At 41.8% G+C, this 23384-nt stretch overlaps 1 protein-coding gene across 1 annotated transcript in view; it reads left to right on the forward strand.

The window, feature by feature from the left end:
- Positions 1-23384, forward strand: part of IFITM10 (interferon induced transmembrane protein 10) — a 152730-nt gene that overhangs the window by 36787 nt on the left and 92559 nt on the right. The window contains exon 2 of the mRNA XM_086958935.1: positions 18224-18734. Within this exon, the coding sequence (XP_086815061.1) occupies positions 18224-18734 (511 nt within the window). The remainder of the gene's footprint in view (positions 1-18223; positions 18735-23384) is intronic.

Consider the following 23384-nt stretch of genomic DNA (forward strand, 5'->3'; position numbering starts at 1 on the left):
TCGTACATAATTTATAGCCCCCACTGCCACACTCCGTATTTGGGCTCAAATGGCATGTGCCTTCTCAAATTCTTGGTCACATCAGTTAACACAGTTCAATAAAAACATTAAAAAAAAACAAAACTACCTCAATGATGCATACAATTATGCTCAAGTGGGCGAATATCTCAGTCACTCCTAGTGTTCCAACCAAACAACATATGTACCATACCACTTCCTGTCAAAGGGAGAAACCCCACTGGGCTAGATATAATTGGCTTTTTTGCATTTCTACTTCGACCCGTCAGCATCAGGAACTCCGAGAATTCAAAAAGACAAAATGTCAGTGAAAACCTCATAGTATACGAGCTCTCTAAAAACCAGCAAACCTAACAAACTCTAATTTTAGAGAAAAGTGAAGGGAGGGAGGAAGAAAATGACAAACAATTGGAATTAAAATGTCACAACCCTAAATGTCTATCAGTAGCTAGAACACCCACTCCCATGAGGAACACAGAGTAACCGCCGCAATAATTTGTTTTCAGTAACCTGAAAATGGTCAGGAGCAATATACCCCTGATTTCACTGTCATATAAAGCCTTCGAAATACACTCGGCCTGATATATTTTCATCAGAGTGTTACTGCCCAAGTTTGAGGCAAATTGAAGATCAGTGGCAGTGGATCTAGAGAGTTCTGCCAATTGCCACCCATCAAACGTTTCCAGGACTTATTGAAATCAAACAGAACTCTTAAATATGAAAACGCCTTCACCTTCTCTATAGTGTGATTACAAATTCTAAAAAATTGCGATTTGGCTGAGCTAGGGCATACAGCCGTCACATAAGATTTTGAAATGTTAACTGCCAAGTCTATCTTTTCCATAAGCTTAATAAAAAAATTCAAAAGAATTTGCAGTCCCCTTGCGTTCTGTGCCATCAGGACCTCGTCGTATGCATATAAAAGAAATTAAGCGGGTGAGTACCTGACTGGCAGCAATCAGCTTTAGACTCCAACAAAGCCTGCTCCAGGCTATTAATATAAAGGGTAAATAAAAAGGGGCCAAGATGCACCCTTGTGTGACCCCTCTTTCTGTTTTAAAACCAACAGTATGAACAGCTGTCCTAGAATACCTGTCTGAAGCAGTCACATGTGCATGAAGGTCCCACAGTGCAATACACAATATTGAGGACAACACCCAACCCCAGAAGGACCCCTCAGAGTCTATCCTAGTTAACCTTGTTGAATTCTGACTAGGATCCATGAAAGCCCGGTGTAGGGATTCATGCTGGCAACAGTTTAATGATTGACCACTAGGTATAGATTCAGGCACTGCTCAATAGTAGAATTCCCTTTCCTGAAGCCAGACTTCACATCAAAAAGTATATTGTTCTCTTCTTAGTCTTGACAACAGGATCCGCCCCATAAGATTTACAACAGAGTTAATAAGGAAAATCGGACGAAAGAATTGTGGGTTATATTTGTTCCCCTCTTTAAAACCAGGCAGGATTACTGAGGAGGACCAAGAAAGAAGAGATCCTTCTCTAATAGAAGCATTAAGAATCTGAGTTATAGTTAGATCCCAAACCTCTTCCTCTCTAAGAAAAAGATCTGACTGGATACTGTCTGGGCCTGGTACCTTATTCCTTGAATAATGCCTTCCAAGGTAAAGGCAAGCTTGTACCTACCACAAGGAGGCAACACAAGAGCAACTGCCTGATCTATGGGCGCTTGATAATTATATATATCCTTAAAGTGCGACACCCATTGACTAGCTGCAGTGTGGTGACACATTGCGACATCATGTCCCTGGGTAAAGCATGGCTGATTAACTATTTGCCAAAATGTGGAACTATTTTTCCAAGTACTAGCTTGAGCTAAATCCTCGCATGCTTGAGCTCTCAATTCGTCTATGCGTCTCTTCAACTCGAGCTGATAATTAGTATGAGAAATGAAAACTAGTTCTCTACTTCTAGGAATAGTTTTCAGAGCAAATTTTAAAGCCCTCTGGGCCTTAGAACAACCTTGATCAAACCATCTAGGACTAGGGGGAGTAGGGCTGGTAGCCGGGCAAGATAATAGTGCTGTAGTGTTTTTAGAAATGCTCACAAATGACTTTAATATAGATGCATCTGAGGACATGGGGTCTAAACAGATTATGATATCAAAGTCCTGAGCACAAATGGAAAATTGAATTATTGAATATTTCAGGCTTAACCATTGACTTCCTGATGCACCTTGCCTGGTCAGAAGAGGAGTAAGCATCAAGGGACCTCTGTGGACAGGATACAATACGCAGCTGCCGGCACAAGATAATAGGAACCCGGTTATGGTCACTAAAAATACTGAGTGAAATTTTAAAACAAGACATCACTAAAAAAGAGTAGGAAGGAAATGTATATTTGAGGGGCACCCCCTACCAGTAAACACAGGAAGAAGTTGCAGACTTGGTGCATGGATTAATTTATCCTAGATAAAAAATAAATTATTTTCTTCCAGTAAACACAGGAAGAAGTTGCAGACTTGGTGCATGGATTAATTTATCCTAGTTGAAAAATAAATTATTTTCATTTAGAATTTTGTTTAGCTCGGTGCCTTCCTTTTGTGTGTAACATATGTAACCCCTTCTGGAGTCTACATGAAGGCTTTGTCCTACCACTCTCAAGGGGACAGTCGCATAGGTGAGAATTAAAATCCACAGCAATAATTAAGCTTGGGTAACCACCCCTATTATTTGCTATGGTGTCAATAAAGGAACCTAGAAGGGATCTATTGGATGGTTTTGGAGGACCTAAAATAGCTTTATAAAAATTCAATAGGTAGAATGTAGTTAACCCCAACATTGTCAACCTTAATGCCTGTAGTGTGGAAGTACCAAATGATAAAACAGAAACACATGTATTAACTGCCAAGGCCACATCGATGGCTAAGCCCCCTTTGTCCCTACCAGAGACTGAAGCAAGCGCTGGGACAAAATGAACTTTATACCCCTCAAGAAAGGAATGATTTATGGTCTCCCAGGTTTCCTGTAAACCATAGGTACTCACCAAATTTCTCTTGGGGGCCAAATTTACTGTGTGGTTTGTCGCCGAGGGCCGCACTGGTGGGGTGGGGTCAGTGGGTGAGGGGGCGGGGCTAGAGCAACAAAAAAAATGTGACCATGAGATTGAACACAGGTCCCTGCAGTGGACGCCTTCGTCCACCGAGCCACCAGACCCGGCATACACACATCTCTGTCTCTCTTTTTCTCTCTGTCTCCCTCCCTCTCTCTATATCTCTCTCTCTCCCTCTCTCTCCCTCCCTCCCTCTCTCCCTCTCTCACTGTCTCCCTCCCTCCCTCTCTCTCTCTATGTCTCCCTCTCTCTCTCTCTCTCTCTCTGTCTCCCTCTCTCTGTCTCCCCCTCTCTCTCCCTCTGTCTGTCTCTGTCTGTGTCTGTCTGTGTGACTCCCTCCCTCTGTCTCCTCCCTCTGTCGCCCTCCACCCTCTGTCTGTCTCCCGCTGTCTGCCACCCTGTGTCTCTATCCCTCTGTCTCCCTCCCTCTGTCCCCCTCCCTCTGTCTCCCTCTCTCTGTTTCCCTCTCCCTCTGTCTCCCTCCCTCTGTCTCCCTCTGTCTCCCTCCCTCTGTCTCCCTTTCTCTGTCTCCCTCTATCTCTGTCTCCCTCGCCCTCTGTCTCCCTCTGTCTGTCTCTATCTCCCTCCCTCTGTCTCCCTCCCTCTGTCTGTCTTCCTCTGTCTCCCTCTCCCTGTCTCCCTCTCCCTCCCTCTGTCTCCCTCTGATTCCCCCCTCTGTCTCCCTCCGTCTCTGTCTCCCTCTCTCTGTCTCCCTCTCTCTATATCTCCCTCCCTCTGTCACCCTCTGCCCCTCCCTTTCCCGTCCTCCCTCCCTCTCCCTCCATCCGTTTCCCTTCCTCCCTTTCCCTCTGTGTCCCTCCCTCCCCCTCCCTCTGTCACCCTCTGGCTCCTCACCCTGCGTGTGTGTCAGACCGGGCTTGAGACAGCTTCCCAGCAGACACACAGCTGCACCCCAGTACTTCACAGGTCTTTAAAGACCATTCACTTGTTAATGAGGCTTTGTTGTATTTCACCTCTTAGTGCCCCTGCATCTCCACTCTGACTATACGCTGAAATCTCCGGGCCCCCACAGAGCAGAGTCTCTCAGAGTGCAGTGTTTGTAGACACTCTTTAAAAGAAAATTAAAAAATGCAGGTACAATGTCTGCAAAGTCTCCATGCCGCCAAGGAAGGTTTGCCTGGCCGCAGGCGGCTCGTGGGCCGTACTATATGTACCCGTGCTGTAAAGCTTTACATTATTATTATTATTTCGGATTTGTCGAGCGCATAGCTACTCTAGGGCTTCCCAGCACTAAGAGACAGGATGCAAGCGAGGCTGGGCGGAAATTAGAGGTACTGCTGGAACAGCCACGTTTTTATTGACTTCCTAAATTCTAATTTTTTGTTCATGATTCGTGATTCACGTGGTAATATGTTCCAGAGTTTGGGTGATCGGTGGGAGAAGGATCTGCCTCCCCACCTCGCTTTCCTGGCACCTGTTGGTTTTAAGAATCCTTCAGGGCTCGATCTCAGATTTGTATTTAGGACATGTGGGGACAAAAAGTTTCAAATTTTCCTTGGGCCCATGTTGTGTAAAGCTCTGAGTGTTGTAACCAAAGCCTTGAATTTTATTCGGGCCTCCACCGAGAGCCAATGAAGTTCTTTGAGATATTTTTGACTGACTACCGAGCTGGGGCCTTACACAGCAGCCTTGCTGCCGCATTCTGGACCACCTGGAGTCTGTTAATCACGTATTTCAGCTCCCCTAGGAATTGTGAATTTCCGTTCTCCAGCTGTGACCATAGAGTGGACTACAGTCTTTCTGACTTGTATGGGAATCCGATCTAGTATTTTCCAGAGTGTTCTGAGTAGTCTGAAACAGGTGCAGGCTACTTTCTTCACTTGAGTCGTCATTGATAAGTCCTTTTCAAGCCAAAAGCCCAGGTTCTTGATGGATTCTTTTGATGCGGGTGGGCTGCCCAAGCAATTAGTCCAACTTATTGATGGCCTAATTTCCTAATAAGTGCATGGCTGTTCGGGTCACTGAGTTTTGAGGTAAGTCCAGCAATATTCCAGCTTACCAGGTTCAGATAATTGAGTTGACAAACCACCAAGCCAGCCTCCAGAGGGGCGGGAGGACTACTGCCCTGGAGATTATCAGAAATCACAGGACAAACCTGAGGAGCTTGTCAATCTCAAGAATCCAAGGCACCCAAAGGAGCAAACTGGTTCACAGTCTCCAAGGGAGGAATTGCGGAAACATTCAAGGACGATCCATTGCCCTGATTCCCTGCTGAAGCCTGTGGAGCCATACAGACAACATTTGGCTTATAAAAAAACAAGTGAAATTGCTTGAATATATACATGGACTGATTGCAGCTACAACTTGCACAGCTATCAAAGGTTGACTAAAGTTCACCACCATTGAGTCCCCCTCATATATTTTGATGTCTTTGCTGACTCTTCTCACCATATGTATCCTCTTGTGAATATGGAAAACATGTTTTTGAATAAAGGCCAATCCAGTGGGTCACCTTGTTTTTCAACTGGACAAAGGATTCACTCACCCTCTGGGACAATGGGGGGACATTGCCCAGTGCCACAACATAAGGAGTGGCAACCTGATTTTTTTGGCTTGGTACAAGGGACTCTTTTCAAGGAATAATGGGCCATATTATCAAGCAAGGGCGATACATTATCGCCGCTTTTATCGGCAGGAAACTGCTGCTAAAGCGGCGATAATGGGCTTGATAATATGCCCTTGTGAATTCCCATAGAAGCCCAGGATAACACCAGAACCTGGGCTTCTATGGGAATTCACAAGGGCATATTATCAAGCCCATTATCGGCACTTTAGCGGCAGTTTCCTGCCCTTCTTGATAATATGGCCCAATCTTTATGCATGTTCAATGATGAACCTAAGATGTTTTCTCTTTTTTTTTTTCAAACAAATCCTTGAGATCTTGAATTATGGACTTGGTGCAAAGGATTATTTTTGAGAAACTAGCAGACTGAGAGTAAGCGAATTGGATGGTGTAGGGGATGGGTCTGGTGTATGTGAACCATATCAGCCCTGAATTTGTATACAGTGGCTGGGAAGTATTATCCATTCATTTCTTTGGGGCGCTTTTTAGTTTTTTTGTTTTCCTGATTGAATACATTTTTTACACTAAGAATAAAAGCTTCTTTAGTTTTTTTAATCCGATCTTGATGGAGTTAAATAATTTTGTAGTGAGGTCACATGAGTGCAGTTATCATGATAGATAGAAAGTCTTTCTTCATGTTCTGTGCCGGTGGTAGTTTTGGGACTTAATACCGATACGGTGGATAAAGGAACCCTCTTAATTAATTCAGGTTTTTAGATCAGTTCCATTTGCACTCAAATAATTCTAGAAGCGAGGTCATATGAGGGTAGTTATTATAACAGAGGAGAAGTCTTTCTAACTATTCTCTGCCTGTGATAGTTTTGGTTGGAATACTTCCAGGTTAGGCCACATGGTAGATGTTTAGCTGAATACGGTTATGATATATAGGTTTCAACCAAACAGCACCCAAATACATGCAAGCGAGAGTACTGAGGAGGTTTTGCCTATACAGCCTTATTGCGCATAAGGGTACTAATAGGAGATTAAGCCTGTGTGCTGGGTTAAAAAAGGAATTATCTTTTTGCAATGCATGCTCCAAATATTGTCGACGAAATGTGATAACAAGGTAATACTTTGATGCAATTTCTAATAGTATAAGGGCAATATTGTTCTATTGAATATACTATTACCTAGGTAAACATTTCCATTGTAATAAGGGCATTGTTTTTGACCACTTGCAGAGACAATTTATTATTATCTATAGTGTTAATCAATATGCAGTATTTACAAGGAGCAGATTTATTTTTTACAATGATGCACAGTGAAAATTGCATCGGGTTTTTTCAGGAATAATGATGGTAAATGGAACCCTGGTAAAATAATATTCAGAATAATAATTAGAATAAAATATCCAGATAGAGTGAAGACAAAAATCTGCTTAGATGGGCTCAAATAACATCGTTATTGGCAATCTGTGTAAGGTAGATAGAGTTTATCATTAATATATGGTTTTGATTTTCTTATCTTTGTAGATATTGCAATGGGCCAATGACAAATATATTTTAAAGAAAATATCTGACGTGAAAACGTTAGGCTAAATTATTTATATGAACTATCAGGTATGAATTCATATGTTAGTGATTGTTATGTGAAGGTAATTGTTATCCCTATTTTTTAGATCAGTCTTACTTAATGTGATTATGGAGTTGAGAATTTGAGTCTATATTTAGATAGATATGAGATTGTATTTAACAGAATTGTCTGATATTAATTTCATTGATAATCAACTCATGTAGGATTGATCTATAATATTAGGAATATGTTTAATTGTGGAACTGCATTGATATACAGATGGAATAATTGATTATAAAAGTGATTAATTGGTAGAAATCTATCAAATAGGTATAATTCTTTCTATTTTTGATTATAATTTTTATTTTTTCTACTTCAAGTTTATTGTTTGATCAGTTAAAATCATTACAAAGACCCCCCTAGAAAAATAGAATACTTCTGCACATGAGACTAAGATTATCATGCAATGAAAAGGATCAAAATGCATCACTATTTTGTCTTAAAAAAATTACAAGTCTATAAAATCCAATTGTTAAAAATAGTAATTTAACAGTGTTAAAACTCAAAAAATATATATATATTTTTTTTAATATCCAACCCAATTGAAAAAGGTGTGGGGCGATTTTACATGGAATTATATTTGGTCATTCATCAGCTTGCAATAGGAAACTGTTGACGAGTTTCATGAATTTGACTCCTCGGCAAGCTAGGATGTATGAGGAACCCTCCAACCAGCGTATAACTGCTTTCCTGCTCGACCGGATGTTCAGATTGTTAAAAATAGCTTTCAGGTAGTGTCTCCTTTGGTTTAGGATTTCAGGACAGGCACATAGAAAGTGGATTAGGGTTTCTTTTTTAAATCCACATAATCAACAGGATTCTGAATTAAAAGCTGGTTTCCATGGGGGGTATAGGTCCTTGGAGTCGTGCACACCCATTCTAAATTTAAAAAAACATGTTTTTAGGTAAGAGCTGAAATGGGCAGATAAGTAAGCTTGTGTCTTTGAGAACCTGTACGAGTTTATGACTGTCCATCCGTGCCGCCTCTTGGTGAGCGCCGTTTTATCCTCCAGTAGAGATTTCTTTTTGGCCGCGACATTTACTTTTTTATTAAAGGCTCCTCTATCCATTGCATTGTCCCATGCTGGTTCAAGTTCCATCTCAACCAGAGAGGTACTCAGGAAACTCCCCAGGAGGTTGGAGTTTCCTGCTCCCTCTGGGACTTAATTTCGTCCCAGCATAGGCTGTTCAGCGTGCCCGAGTCAGAGGAACGGAGAGTATGGCAACATTTTATAAAGTTACTCATTCCCCTGAATTTCTGATGCTGGAGACCAAATTCCAGTCTAACCTGGGCAGGCGAAGCACATTTCGGCAGATCAAAAACAGCTTTGTGGATTTTTGACTGTAACTCATTCTGTAGGTGCGAGTCTTTGCCACACCAAGGGACCAGGCCGCAGGACAAACTAGGTTGGATTTGGGCAGCCATTACTTTTAGCAAGTGGGAATAGTTCGGGCAGTCCAATTTTTTCCGTAGTAATCTATAGGCGTAAATCAGTGATTGGGCCTTAGCTCTGAGGGCCTGTTTATGTTCTTTGTGAATTGTACCCTGCCCGATTGTTGCGCCCAAATATTTACATGAACTTTTTTCTTCAACGTTAGCCCCGTTGACCATCCATTTGAACTTTAATTTTCTACTGTCAACCAGGCGGGCGATTTTTGTTTTCTCCTTATTTAGCTCCAGCTGTTCCTTGTCCAAGTAGAATACCAGATTGTTTATTGATCTCTGTAACCCCACTGGGGTTTGGCTCAGCAAGACTATGTCGTCCGCGTATTGGAGGATTGCAACCGGCTCATTAGCTAATTTCGGGGGGGGTGAAAGTCTGGTCTTTCTCTGTATGGAGCTATGTCAGATAAATACAGATTAAAAAGGCTGGGGGCTAGAACACAGTCTTGTTTCAGCCCGCTTTGATTGTGAATACTTGCGGTAGTACTCAGTTCGTTTCCCAGCTTGACTCTTGCCCAAGTATCCGTGTACAAGGTGATAGTGGCATTTTTTCTACTTATAATTGTTTCCCTCTTTTTCTATTTTTCCACAACTCATTCCTAATTATATTAAGTTATATTGAATTCTCCCCTTTAATATTTTTGAACCTTTTTCCCTACTTTTTATTCTATGTTTTTAGAACTGATTGGCTCCTCTTCCTCTTGATAGGATCTGCCTTGCATGATATTACATTGAAACTAGTTCATAATATGGATTTCAATTTAGAATGTCAAGGAATTTACCTTGTATGTGTGATTTTAAGTACACTTCTTTGTTGTTCTTTTATTTATTTATTTAATTAAAGAGTTATGTATAGCACTGGCAAGGCCCGAGAGTATCACAACCCTTTACAACATTGTCAAAGGCAGTATCAGTCAACATTATTTACAGTCCATAACTGTGTTGAGAATCAAACCATAGATTGACCTTGAGAGAAACAAACATACATACATATATAGATTGAAGTCGTTAAGCTAAGCTTTAGTACTTAGAGGGTTAAGAATGCTGATTGAGAACAAGATCCTTTAATTATCTCTTAAAGCTCATGAAGGAATGGTTAGTCCTGATATATACTTCGAGGGAGTTACATATTTTGAGAAGATTGCCCGAGAAAGAGCATGGCTGGACTTTTTGTTTATGTTTTTGGAGGTGGGGTGAGAAGCTCAATCTCTGGTCTGACCTGCCTTTTAGAGTTTGGCCTCAAAGTAGGCTGGTTACTGGTGTGAAGGACTTTTATAGTGAGATCAACAGTTTTGAAGCAGCAATGAGCTTCAATCAGGAGTCACTTGACATTTTTCAGGGAGGAGCAGATGTGATCATGTCTTTTGACTGCGGTCACCATCCTAGAAGCTGCATTTAGTGTGGCTCTCAGGAGGGCTAACTGACACTTCACAGTGCCTATGAGAGTAGCATTCCCTTAATCCAGTCTAGACAGAACCAGAGCTTTTGTGGCGGTTTTAAGATCATTCAGTGGAATTAAGGGCTTGACTTTGTTCAGGAGTTTTATGAAGTAGACCATGTTTGCTGCATTCTTTAGGTGTGAGCTGTAGATATTAAAGAGTGTAAGCGAGAAGACTAAGCCTTGGGGGCCTTCCTGGCTGATATCAGAAGTATCTCAAGTTGAGTTTTTTTTTTATTTGTTGGGAGAGATTATGCAGAAATTATGTGACCCATTGCAGAAACAAGCCGTCTTCTCCGAACTGTTAATGGGAGTTCAGAAGAAGTTTGTGGTCAACCGTGTGAAAGGCCACTGATAGGTCTAAGAGTATGATTAGGCAGCATCGTTCTGCTTCCCTATATTTGAATATAAAGCTGTCATATTCAGTATATCTGTTTCCATGCTGCATCCCTTCCTGAACCCCGATTGGTGTAAGTCAAGTAGATTGTTGGTGTCAATGTGTTGGTTGAATTAGGAAAGAACGCTTTTATCCAGAATTCTTTTCAGGAAGAGAAGATTGGAGACAGGTGTGAAGTTGTTGAGGTCATCCAGGTCTGCACCTGTTTTTTTTTAGCAGTGGCATGACTTGACCTAGTTTGAGGTAGTCAGGCATTACCCAGGTGCTCAGGGAGCTATTTATTATCTTAGTCCAGAGATGGGTTAAGGCGTGATTATGACTTTTCACCAGGGAGGCCAGAAGAGGGTCTGCGAATTGGGAGGAGGCCTTGGATTTCACAATCCTCTTAGAGATGTCCACCTCCGTGAGTAAGTTGAACATCTTCCAACTCTTGGGTTTTGTGGGGGACCCTGGGACTTGGTTGCACCCGGTGATCTCAGGGAGAGTATGGGGGTGTGAGTTTCCAGTGGATGTCTGAGTGTGGCAGCCTATGGAGAGCTAGTTCTTATGATTTTATCAATGAAGAATTTAGCAAATTCGTCACAGTGTTCATTGGAGACATTAGGAGTTTTTTTGGGCTGATTGGAGGTTTGTTGTTTGATGACATTGGAAAGCTCTTTGGGGCGTTTTTTTGTTTTATCTGGCATGCTGCCTAAAAAGGTGGCTTTTGATTTTATGTTGTGAATTTTGTATTTCCTGTGTTCTGCTCTGAGCTGGTAAGGATAGGTTATGGTTGGTTTTGTTCTCCAAAGTCTTTCTTCAGGTTTTAGTTCCCTTCTTTCAGTATTGAGGTCTTTGTTGAGCCAGGATCTCGAGGGAGCATCTCTAACCCTTTTTTGTTTCATGGGGTCTACTTGGTCTATGACAGCTGTCACTGTTGAATTATAGTGAGGTGTTAGTTCATCAGTTGAGAGGTTATCTGTTGTGAGAGAGTAGTGGCATGATTCTTTCTTCGAGATCAGCTAGGGGACTCTGACTTACGTTTCTAATCCATTGGAGAGTTTTTTTAGTATGGATTATGGGTGGTTCCACTTTGTTAATGTGGAACAGAATGATGTGGTGATCTGACCAGTCATTTGGGAGGATATTATCAACAGTTGCAGCTTCGTTATGGGCTGTAATGGCATTAAGGGTTGAGCCTCTGTTATGAGTTTGGACTTTGCAGTGCTGGCTAAGGTTTTTGCTGAGTAAACATTTATTTAAGGGTTAGATTAGTGTGCCTTTCTCGTTATTCCAATGCAGGTTGAAGTCACCTAGGATTATGATATTGGCATTGAATAGTAAGCAGTGCGTTATCAGGTCTGATATGGGTTCACTGAAGGAGGGCATGTTGCCTGGTGGGTTGTAAAGGAGGTGATGTTTCCTTACTTTATTGCTTTTCACCATTATGGCACTGCTGGATATTTAAATGTGTTGTTGGTGAAGGTGTCTGTTTCTGCTATAGTGATGTTATTCTTGTGGATGATAGCTATGCTACCACCTTGGAGGCCTTCCCTGTCTTTCTTGATGGAAACATCAGCAGGGACTAGTAGGTCAAGGATGGGTATGAGGATTCATTCAGCCAATTGTTTCTGTGATGAACGCGATATCAATGTTGTGGTTCAGGATGGTTTAAAATAAGTAGATGAAGTTAGTGCACACCTGTACAGGATAAACTCATCAAACAAGCAAATACAAAATTAAACGTGTATGCGTGCCACCCAGACAGGGGTCGCCAACCTCTCAAACACCAAATTATAAAAGTGACTCTTCACTTGAGTTCTGGAAACACAGCGTATAATATACTTCTTCACATAATCAAAGTAGATACATCCTGGGTAAACAGAGAATCTCAATAACATTTAAACACGATAATCTAGAGATAACTCTCTGAAGATATAGCCTTTATTTGGCTCACTATGTTACTACATATAATAATTTCAAACACAGTCGTTGAATGTGATATCAGCAACTACGAAATTGCAGAAACATAACAGTTATGTTGGGGTCAACATGAATATGAAATCTTCATTTGATGATGTGCCCAATGCATTTCAGGATTAAAGCAGCACTTCTTCAGGGTCCACTGTAAAAAATGCAGACAGACATAAGGAACTAGTTGTATGAAAAGCAAACAATTATACAATTATCCAACATACAGGGATAAGCTAGTGAATGATTAGCCATTAATGCGCTTACGCATGGCAATTGAAAAATACGAGAACTAAGCAGTAAGAAAAATAGTAAACCCAAAATATTCCATAAGGAGAAACATAGTTAATTCTAAGATCCATGTCTCCTCGTATGGAGTCCCTCGGGCTCCATACTCAGCCCATTGCTTTTCAATATCTATGTCAGCCACCTGACTACGATAGCAGAGGAAGCGAGGCTGATAATATATTCATATGCGGATGACACCCAGCTTATTTTCTCTCTATCTTCCAAAGAGACTTCGGAGGGATCATCTCTCCAGATGGGGCTAAAAAAGATAGCTGACTGGATGCACACAAATAAATTAAAACTAAGTGGTGGGAAAACGGAACTCCTCATTTTTGGTAGAAGCAAAACTCTCTGTGTGGCCCCCAACACTGGCCTCCTCAAATAGGTGATCTCCCCCTCCCTTCACAATCGGCTCGTAACCTCGGAATAATCATTGACGACCAGCTGTCTATAAAGCAGCAAGTGGTTAAGGTTGCCTCTACCTGTTTTGCTATTTTAAAATGGCTCAGAAAAATTCTCTGGATGCTTCCACCCTCCACTCAAAAAACCGCCATCCAGGCCCTGATCGTGTCCAGATTAGATTACGGAAAAGGGCTATATCTGGGCGCAAGTAAGGAAGCTGCAAGTGGCTCAAAACTGCGGCCAATGAATGACCTCCACTACAGGTACCCTCCGTGAACTTCATTGGTTGAGGATCGACAATCGTGCTAAATTCAAAGCCCTCTGCTACTTGCATAGGATAAATATGGGCTCATCTCCTCACTATCTGGGTACTTTGGTGCATCCTTACCGTCCCTCACGCCTTCTACGATTCTCTAATCATTTAAGCTCGAATGGGAGGCCGCTCTTTTGCTTACCTAGCTCCTTCCCTGTGGAACTCACTTCCGCTTCAATTACGCCACAAAACGAGTTACCACAAATTTCGTAAAGACCTAAAAACATGGCTTATTAATCATTAGAGCGTTGGCCCTTTTTCTTGTAGTTTGTGTCCGTAGGCTCCCGGAAACCTCCGGGTAGCTGTGGGCCATATAAATTAAAATAAATAAATAAATAAATAATAATAATAGAGTACAGACCAAAAAAGTAGACCTCTTGTGTCGTGACTAGAGAAAATAAACAACCAAAACAAAGTCACCCACCGAATGAGAAAACAAGTGGTTGAATAGTACTACACCACTCACATGCAAACAACCTACATGACCCAAGTTTGATAGCTCATAGCTTACAAGGTATGTATAGTTATGTTCCTCAATGGATGGTATTACACCGGTCACTCAATCTACAAAGAAAAGACAAATAAAGTACACTATTCAAAAGCTAAATTCGCCAATTCAACCTCTGTTCTCGATGAGGGTCTAGGTCACTTCCAAATTAACAAGTAGCTAAAAAAAAGGCACAAGATTCAGCGTACAGTTCTATCATGGCAACTCTTTCCTCTAGCTGCGGCTAGTCCGTTGTTTATGTCATTGATGGTACTGCATTTTAAACAGGCTTGCCGCCTTCCTGCTTTTGCTGAGTTTTTGGTTTACATGAGGGGATGCAAGACAGGCTCTTTTCGGATTCTGGTGAGTAGCTGAACCCATTTTAACATTGCTTTTGAAGATCAAGGCATGCTCGACACGCTACGTGTACGCTGAATCTTGTGCCCTTTTTTTAGCTACTAGTTAATTTGGAGGCAACCTAGACATTCATCCAGAATAGAGGTTGGATTGGCGAATTGGCCATTTTGGTTGGAAGTTGGACCCAATCCCGCTAAGGCTTGATACTCCTGCCTTCAGGTAACTTGCTGGGTATTTTAAGAGCCTCTAGTTTGTCACGCTTACATGCACTCAGCTTTGCTTTACATTCGTTTTGTTTTACTATAGGGTCTACATCCTCGCTGCATTATGTCAGTGTCACTCCTTTGTCCACATGAGGTATCAAGGCTCCAGGTGTGCGTTCTCCACACAGGCCCGAGAGGTAGGGGAATTCTATTAGTCAGATACCACGGCATTCTGTACCATTCCTTTTAGCTTTTGAATAGTGAACTTTATTTGTCTTTTCTTTGTAGATTGAGTGACTGGTTTAATACCGTCCATCGAGGAACCTAACTATACATGCCTTGCAAGCTATGAGCTATCAGACTTGGGGTCATGTAGGTTGTTTGCATGTGAGTGGTGCAGAACTATACAACCACTTGTTTTCTCATGCGGTGGGTGACTTTGTTTTGGTTGTTTATTTTCTCTAGTCACGACACACGAGGTGTTCTTTTTTGGTCTGTACACCATGTTTCTCCTTATGGAATCTTTTGGGTTTACTATTTTGTTACTGCTTGGTTCACGTACTTTTTTATTGCCATGCGTAAGCGCATTAATGGCTAATCATTCACTAGCTTATCCCTGTATGTTGGATAATTGTATAATTATTTGCTTTTCATACAACTGGTTCGTTATGTCTGTCTGCATTTTTACAGTGTCCCCTGAAGAAGGGCTGCTTTAATACTGAAATGCATTGGGCACATCATCAAATGAAGATTTCATATTCATGTTGACCGCAACATAACTGTTATGTTTCTACAATTTGTCGTTTTTGTTATCACATTCAACAACTGTGTTTGAAATTATTATATGTACTAGCACGGTGAGCCAAATAAAGGCTATTACTTCAGAGAGTTATCTCTAGATTCTCGCATTCACATCTTATTGAGATTCTCTGTTTACCCATTATTTATCTACTTTGATTATGTGAAGAACTATATTATACGCAATGCATCCAGAATTCAAGTGAAGAGTCACTTGTAAATCTTGTTCAGGATGGCTTCAGCCAGTTCTTTTGAATGCCTGGTTGCTGATCTACAGTCTATGAGCATGCAGTTAGTATTTCTGCTGTTGTTGTGCTTCTGAGAGGGGGTGCCATGGGAAATTTGATGTGGTGTGCTGGTGCCCTGGTTCTAATTTACTTATTTTTGTTTTATATTATTTACAGCTCTAAAGAAGAGGGTTCTCCCCTCAAACACTTGTTTGCTGGCTGTACTTTTGAATTCAAGAAACTAATAAAGATGTCTTTTGAAAAAATATAAAGAAGATGTGAAGAATGTAAATAACAATTTAGAGTCAAGGTTCATCACATACCTCCTTCTGTTGGACTTTTAACTTAAATGTGACCATTGGGGCAGGTTTAAGCGTGACAGTAACTCTAACCCTGTCATTTTGTGGCTCTTTTTAATAGTTTGCTTGAAATATTTCATAGTTTATCCATCTATTTCTTTCTTTTTAAAGTGAGTCTTAGAGTCCAAACCACCCTCTTCTTTTGTTCTATGAACTTCAGTTTTCCGTCCGGATTCACTTTTCTGTTTTAACATACCCCTCTTTCCTAAAGTACTCAGTCGGTCCACTCCTTTCTTAACTTTTACTGTCAACATCCTGAAAAGAACAGGAAGAAAGGCTAGCCTATCAGAATATTGACACCGATCAGCCTTTTTAATTTAATAATGGTCCCCATATTGTATCTTCCCTAGTAGTCTCCTAAATTGAGGGAGATCCAGGGCTTATTTTTCATTTTTCCTTCTGTTTCTTTATAGTCTCTGGTACAGCTTTGCCTTGCAGGAACCCTCAGTCTCAACTTATGTTTTGAAATGCAGTTTACTGGCTAGTGAACTTAGGGGCATATTACCCAGGGCATTATCGCCGCTTTAGCTGGAATTTTTCCCGCTAAAGCGTCGATAATTGTATAGCCCTATTACCTAGCTGTCGCTAACACCAGTTAGCGACAGCTAGTAGGAGATAGCGGGCATTTAGGTGCCCACTTTGCATGTCAGCGATAATTATCGCTAATGACATGCAAAGTGGGCATGCCAAGATGTTAGCGACTGGAAACAGTCGCTAACATCTCTATCTCCTATTACCAACTTTTGGAAATAATCGCGCTGAGCGCGATTATCTCCAAAAGCTAACGCCTGCCCAGAGCTGTTCTTAGCCATGTTATCCAATGGTAGGTGGATAACATGGCTAAGAGCATATTCATGCATTTCGGCCGATTTGTATCGCTTAGGAGATAAACCTTGATAATAGCAAGGCTCCTAAGCGATAAAAATCGGCAGAGCTCAGCGATATTAATATTGCCGCTAAACCAACATAGCGATAATCATCGCTAGTTGTTGGTAGTATGCCCCTAAAACTCATGCACCAGCAGTGCAATGGGCTTGTAAATTAACCCCAATGTGTGCAGTATGTGAGGCGATGTGTACAGAAGGGGAGCGAATGTGTGCAGAACTATAGTGGGTATGGAGCCTTGGAAGGAGACCGAGGGCGTAAAGTGCACTATCCGAGAAGATAGCTGACACAATCTGTTTTGAATGGAGCTTAGTAAGGAAAGAGGGGAGAAACCAGAAGCAGATGGAGATTTTCTTGAAGCTGTTTAAAGCTGTTCAAAGATGGTTTAATCAGGATGTGTGAAGATTACAACATGTCAAATTTGCATCTTTTTTCGTCCTTGCTCTCCTTGTGCCCTGATTTCTTCCATTATTTCTTCTTTGTGCTTTGCTTTTCACTTTTTGTATTTTTGTGCACCTACTTTTCACGGCCTGTCTTCATTTCGATGTTTGAATTTTCTGCATGTTTTTCCCTTTTCACAATTTTGCTCTTCTCTCTTTAACTGCTTTCTTTGTAGTTGCCGTTCTTTCACATTTCTCCTTTGTTCTCGCTTTCACTTCATTCTGTTTACCTGTCTCTCCTTTGTGTCCTGCCCTCATGTTTACAATTCTTGTTTTGTGGCCCTTTTTTTTACTCCTTTTTTTCCATCTTTTGCTTCAACATCTTTTGTTTCACTCTTCATTTACATTTCCTTCTCTTGGAATTTCTTTCTATCATGTTCTCCTCTTTACTATTTTCTCACACTTTGCCTTGCTTCCCCTTACTTTTTTACTTTTTATTTGCCATTTTCTCTTTCACACCCTTCTATTTCCTCTTCCCACTTGCAGTTCTCGTCTTTACTACTCTCTTTCTCTGCACCCTTATTCACACTTTCTCTTTGACTTCCCCTTCTTTGTGCTTCTCTCTTTAAATTTCCCCTCATAGCCCTTCCCTCCTTTACCCCCAACTTTACTCTTCTTTCTCTCTCACATCTTTTTCTTTTCCCTTCTCTTTTTCACTTTTATTTCTCTGCTATGCTCTTCCACTTCCACTTCATCCTCTTTACTCTTCTCTCTATCACTTGATTCACTTTGCCATTCTTTTTTACACCTCTTTTCCACTTATTTATGATATATATATTTATCCCACTTTTGCCCATCACTGCGCCCTTCCATTTTGCCCCTCTCCATTTTCTTTTTTTGTACAGTGTCTCTCATGCATGCACTCTATGTTTCTCCTTCTTTCTTATCTCCATCTTTTTGTTTCTTTTACTATCCTACCACTAAACAAACTCCTTTTCTCATTTTCACTTTTTTCGTATCTCTCAATAATGTTGTCTTTCCACCCCCAGTCTCTTCCTCTTCAGGGGGACCAAGTCATGTGACCCAGGTCCTGCCACCACGGACAGGAAGACCAGACACCCCCGGCCGGTGCTGCCGCCCCGAGACGTGGTTCGGATTGCAGGACCACAGCCCTCTAACCACCCACATCCTCCTGGGTTGTACCTGCTGGAGTCTAGAGCTGTTCTTCCCCCTCCTCCACCTCCATTGCCCTCTCCAGCTCTCCCTGCCCTCCCACTCATGGAGAACAAGGGCTTCAAGGGAGATGCCACCTGGCCCCCAGCTCAATGCAAGCACTCCCTGGACAAAGAGAAAAAGAAGAAAAAACTCACTACACTCACCACTACTTCAACCACAGTGACCACAGGCACATCAGCAGTCAAGACGACTACCCCTGCCACAGTGATTGAGATCTCCCCTGACACAACTGAGGTGAATGACTATTACCTGTGGTCCATCTTCAACTTTGTATACCTCAACTTCTGCTGCCTTGGGTTCATTGCCTTGGCCTACTCCCTTAAGGTGAGTCTGGAAGGTATATGTGGAGTGGGATATTTAGGAGGAAGACAAGGTTATATGACAGTAGAATATTGCATGTCAGGAGATTTGAAGGCACACTTGGAAATAGGGAGACAATTCGGGAAGGAAAATATTGGGAAATAAGGAAGACACTAGCAGATGAGAAACATTGGAGATGGGGTCTCTTACAGTTCGATCGCAAGCTACCAGTCACACTCATGCTATTTCTGAATCGCTCATACAATACTTACCTGTCAGATGGTTTCACAATATACAGTTGCCCAAAGACTAAAGCAGCTTTTTAAAAAACAGTGCACCGGTTTTATGTGGGGCCTGAGAAGCTAAAAATGCAGGACCAAGTAGTCCACTCTTTTCTAAAATAATCTTTGTTTCTTTTCTTTCTATTTTCTTTCATTTCCTTTTTTAGCTACTTCTTTGTTTCCGTCTTTTGCTACATTGTTTCTTTTTCTCACGCCCATCTTTTTATGTTTTGTTTGGTACTTCTTTTTTCTTTTGTGTCCTTTCACTGCTTTCTCTATTTTTGTACTTGTTTCACCCCACTTTCTCTTCTCTCTTTCTAACTTTCTTCTTTCATTTTCAACTTCTCTTCTTTATCATTTTCTTCCTGTCTCTTATTTCCATTTGTTGTTGTCTTAGTTTCACCTTTTTCTTTCCTTTTATCTTTTCTTCTACTTCCTTCCCTTTCTATCCTTTCTCTTTCCTTGTTTTTTTCTTCTCATCTGTCATTCCCTCCTTCTTTCTTTTCTAACCCTCCTTTCCCGTCTTTCTCTTTTTTCACTTTCATTAATTTCTTTGTGGCTCCATTTTCTCTACTGAATTCCTTCTCGACATGTACTCTGCTTGCTCTCCTTTTCTCTTCCCTTCACTCTCTGTTTTATTATAAATTTCTTCAGGATTATCTTTTTCTCTCTTTCCTTCTTTCTATCTTTCTTTCTTACTCGTGCTACTCTAATTCCTTTTTTCCTTTTGTATTCATTTTCTCCTTTATTTCTTGTTTCTCCTTTGTATAACTTGTGTTTCTTAATTTTTCTCTCTTTATTTTCTAATTCTTATAGTAGTAGTAGTAAGCTTTATTTCGATATAAAAACATATCATAAAAGCAGAACATCATAGCATAAAAACAATTTAACAGTAATCAAGACAAAGCAACTTACAATTCATTTAAAAAAAAAAAGCATCTCATCGTTTACACGAAAAAAGCATTAAATAGATAAAAATAAAAGGGAACACTTTATTGGATCGTCAGTTGTTTCGCAGTTCTTATGCGCCAAGCCCAACCTAGGAATTTTGCCAAACAAATGGCAAAAAACGGTCTAGCATCTGAAAGCAGTATTCTTATGGCTTCCAAATGTGAGCGAGTTCCCAGGCTCCTACAAAGAGGCTTCAACCACCTCCGTCTAGGGGCCACATAGGCTCTACACTCAAACAGCAAGTGGGCAACAGATTCAACTTTTAGCTCACAGAATGGGCAATAGGGTACAGTTTGCAGGGGTGATTTCCAGGTAGAGGTAAACTGGCATAAAGGTAATACCCCGACCCTGAATTTAAAATACAATGCTCTGTCGTGTGAACTATGGATCAGATCCAAATATGGTTCCCTATAGGGGATGTCTTTGATTATCAAGAAATTGGCAACAGATTTGGGATGATTTGTTTTGCCTACTCTCTCATTGTCCACCCATGACCAATAGGCCTTCTTCAGTACTTGTTTTGGAGGTGCTGTTTTATTTTCCCACGCAGCTCCTAGGCCCAGCTTGTACAGAAGCCTCTTGACCTCCCTAAGCCAGGTGACCTTATGCCAACCTGGTAGAGCCAATAGATCTTTTAGGGCATCTGCATAGCTGTGGAGTTCGGGGACATTCCAAATTCTGGACCATAGTAAAAGAGGGCGTAGTTTGGCTTGCTCACAGATTGGGCGGGTACCTGCGTCGAGCAAAAGGGGGATTGTGGGAGTGCTGTGGGGTAACCTCATCAGATCTTTATGAAATTTATTTTCTAAGTGGGCCAAAGTGTCCACTCTCTGAGTGCCCCAAAGTTCTGCGCCGTACAGTGCTGCACTCACAACCCTTCCCCTGTAAATATCAAGAAGTGCCCCAATAGGTTTTGTGGAGGAAGCACGCTGTTCTTTGAGCAGAGCACCAACAACCCTCTTATGGGTCAGAAACACTTTTTGGTGATGTGCCTTCCAACTCATACTATCGCTAAGACGTATGCCCAGATAGTCAAATTCTTTGACTCTTTCTAATGTGACAGAGTCTAAAGCGGGGGGTTTAACAGATTTCTTGGGGGGGTTGAGGACAAGAAATTTGGTCTTACCAATGTTTATGGCCAGTCCCTTGGTGTCACAGAAGGCCTTGAAACTGGAAAGTAATGACTGTATACCCGCAGGTGATTTTGAAATCAGAAGGGTGTCGTCCGCAAACAGGAGCGTCGGGATTTTCCTTCCAGCCAGGGATGGTGCATCTGCTGGATGTTGGAGGAGGTGCTCCACCACTCCGTTGACGTAAAGAGAGAACAGAGTGGGGGCAAGCACACACCCCTGGCGGACGCCACTGTCTACTGGGATACGCAGTGTTTTTTCTCCCTGGGCACCCCATCTGATTTGGGCAAAATTACTGTCATGAAATTTTATAAGCAAGGCCAGCAAGTAGGGAGGTAGACCTAACCCATCGAGGACCTTCCACAATAATGCACGTGGGACCAGGTCGAAGGCTGTTTTTAAGTCTATAAAGACTAGGTATAAACTGCCCCCTCCTAGCACCACTACTTTCCAATAAAGCATTAAAAGGCGGAATGTCTGCTCGGCGGTGCCTGTCCCCGTTCTAAAACCCGCTTGGAAATCCGACAAAATCTGATTTTCATCCACCCACTGCAGAATCCTGCCCAATACCACTTTCCCCGCTACCTTTTGCGTCGAGTCCAGCAAACTAATGGGGCGATAATTAGCTGGGTCTTCCCTGCAGCCTTTCTTAAAAATGGGGACGACTTCGGCGCCCCTCCATGAGTCGGGGAAAGACCCCCCCAGCATGACCTCATTAAGAAGCGCAGCAATTAATCTGCTCCAAAATAGGGGATTATTCTTTATCAGATCGCCCGGGATCCCACCGGGGCCTGCCGCTTTATTAGGAACAACACACCTAATTGCCTCTCTACTTCCAAGCTAGTGAATAGGCCATCATTCGGTGGAAAATCTGTGGGGCTGGACAGTGGGGCCAGATCTGATTGTGGTGGCCCTGAAGGAGCCAAATACAGTTTCGAAAAATGGGCAAACCAAACATCGCCAGGGATATTACAAGTCAATTGTTGGTCAATGGGCTTTTCTCTAGATCTTAGCAAGTCCCAGAACCCCTTGGCATCTTTCCTTGTGCTCGCCTCCGTTAATTCTCGCTAAAAGTTGAAATCATATGCCTGCTTGGCCTCAGTCACAGATTTTCAATAAAGTTTCCTTGCGGACCTGGTGTTAGCTTGATCTTTTTTTTTCACTGCAGCAACAAGATCACCCTTAGCAGTTCGACATTTAGATGTAAACCACTTTTCTCTTGCCCTTGGCGCTCCTTTTGAAGCGGTTCTGGAGCTGGGTTTGGGAATGATGAACAGCCCGCTTAGTGCCGTTATAGTATCTGTAAATAGCGATAAGACCATCTTACTAGTGGGATTTGTGGTGTCAAGCCGAGGTTCTACCTCTGATACAATGATTCCGGCTTGTGTCATCCTTGCCTCATCTGCTGAGACTCTAGCCCATTCCAAACGCCTGCCACAGTTTGAGGGAAGAATCTCATGTGAAGCTTTCCATGTGTGATCAAGAGTGTCTTGATTCCCAGTTTGCCAAGGGATAGAGATGGTTAAGGAAAGAGGGTTGTGGTCGCTATCACAGCTCTCTATAACTTCCATGTCGTGATGGTATGGCCACAGGTTATAGTTGAGCATGATAAAGTCAATTCTGGATGTGTGACCCGTCCTATTGTATGTATTTTCTAATTCTTTCTCTCAGTTATTCCACTTTTTCTCATGTGTTTTTTCACTCATACTTTCCTTTCGCTTGTCCTCTTCTTTCTTCTGTTTCATTCTCTGAGTTTCTTTCTCCTTCCTGCTCTAATGCTCTCACGTGACCTCTCTCTCCATTCCTTTCTCTCTCCTATTCACTCCCCTTCCCCACTGTTTTTGTGTACTTTTTTTCTCTCTTTTACTAGTTTTCTTTGTCTTGCCCTTTCTTTCCTGCTTTCTCTCATTTCTTTCTTCCTCTCCTTTATTTCTCTCTCATTGTCTCTTGCTTCTTTCCTTTTTTACTTTCTTGCATGTCATTTTCTTTCTCACTCTGCTTTCTTTAAATCACTTCCTCTCCTTCTTTACTCTTCCATTCTTCATTTCTTTATTTCTATCTTTCTTCTTTTCTTCCTTCCTTCATTTAAAGAATACCAAGGTTCTTAAAACATTCTATTTATAAGTTAATTATTGTCTGACTGCTGCACAGTGTGCCAGTCAGTCACTGCAGAGATATAGTTCCTTGTAGATAGGTATAAAGCCAGTATGCCCTAACTCTCAAAATGAGAGCAGTGTCATCTTTAAACAACTGGATGGAGTTCGCGGTGTTCCACGTAGAGCAAAGAAAACTTCACCACGCTACGCAGAGCT

The sequence above is a fragment of the Lissotriton vulgaris genome, chromosome 2_1, assembly GCF_964263255.1.
Source record: "Lissotriton vulgaris chromosome 2_1, aLisVul1.2, whole genome shotgun sequence".
NCBI classification, from domain to species: domain Eukaryota; kingdom Metazoa; phylum Chordata; class Amphibia; order Caudata; family Salamandridae; genus Lissotriton; species Lissotriton vulgaris.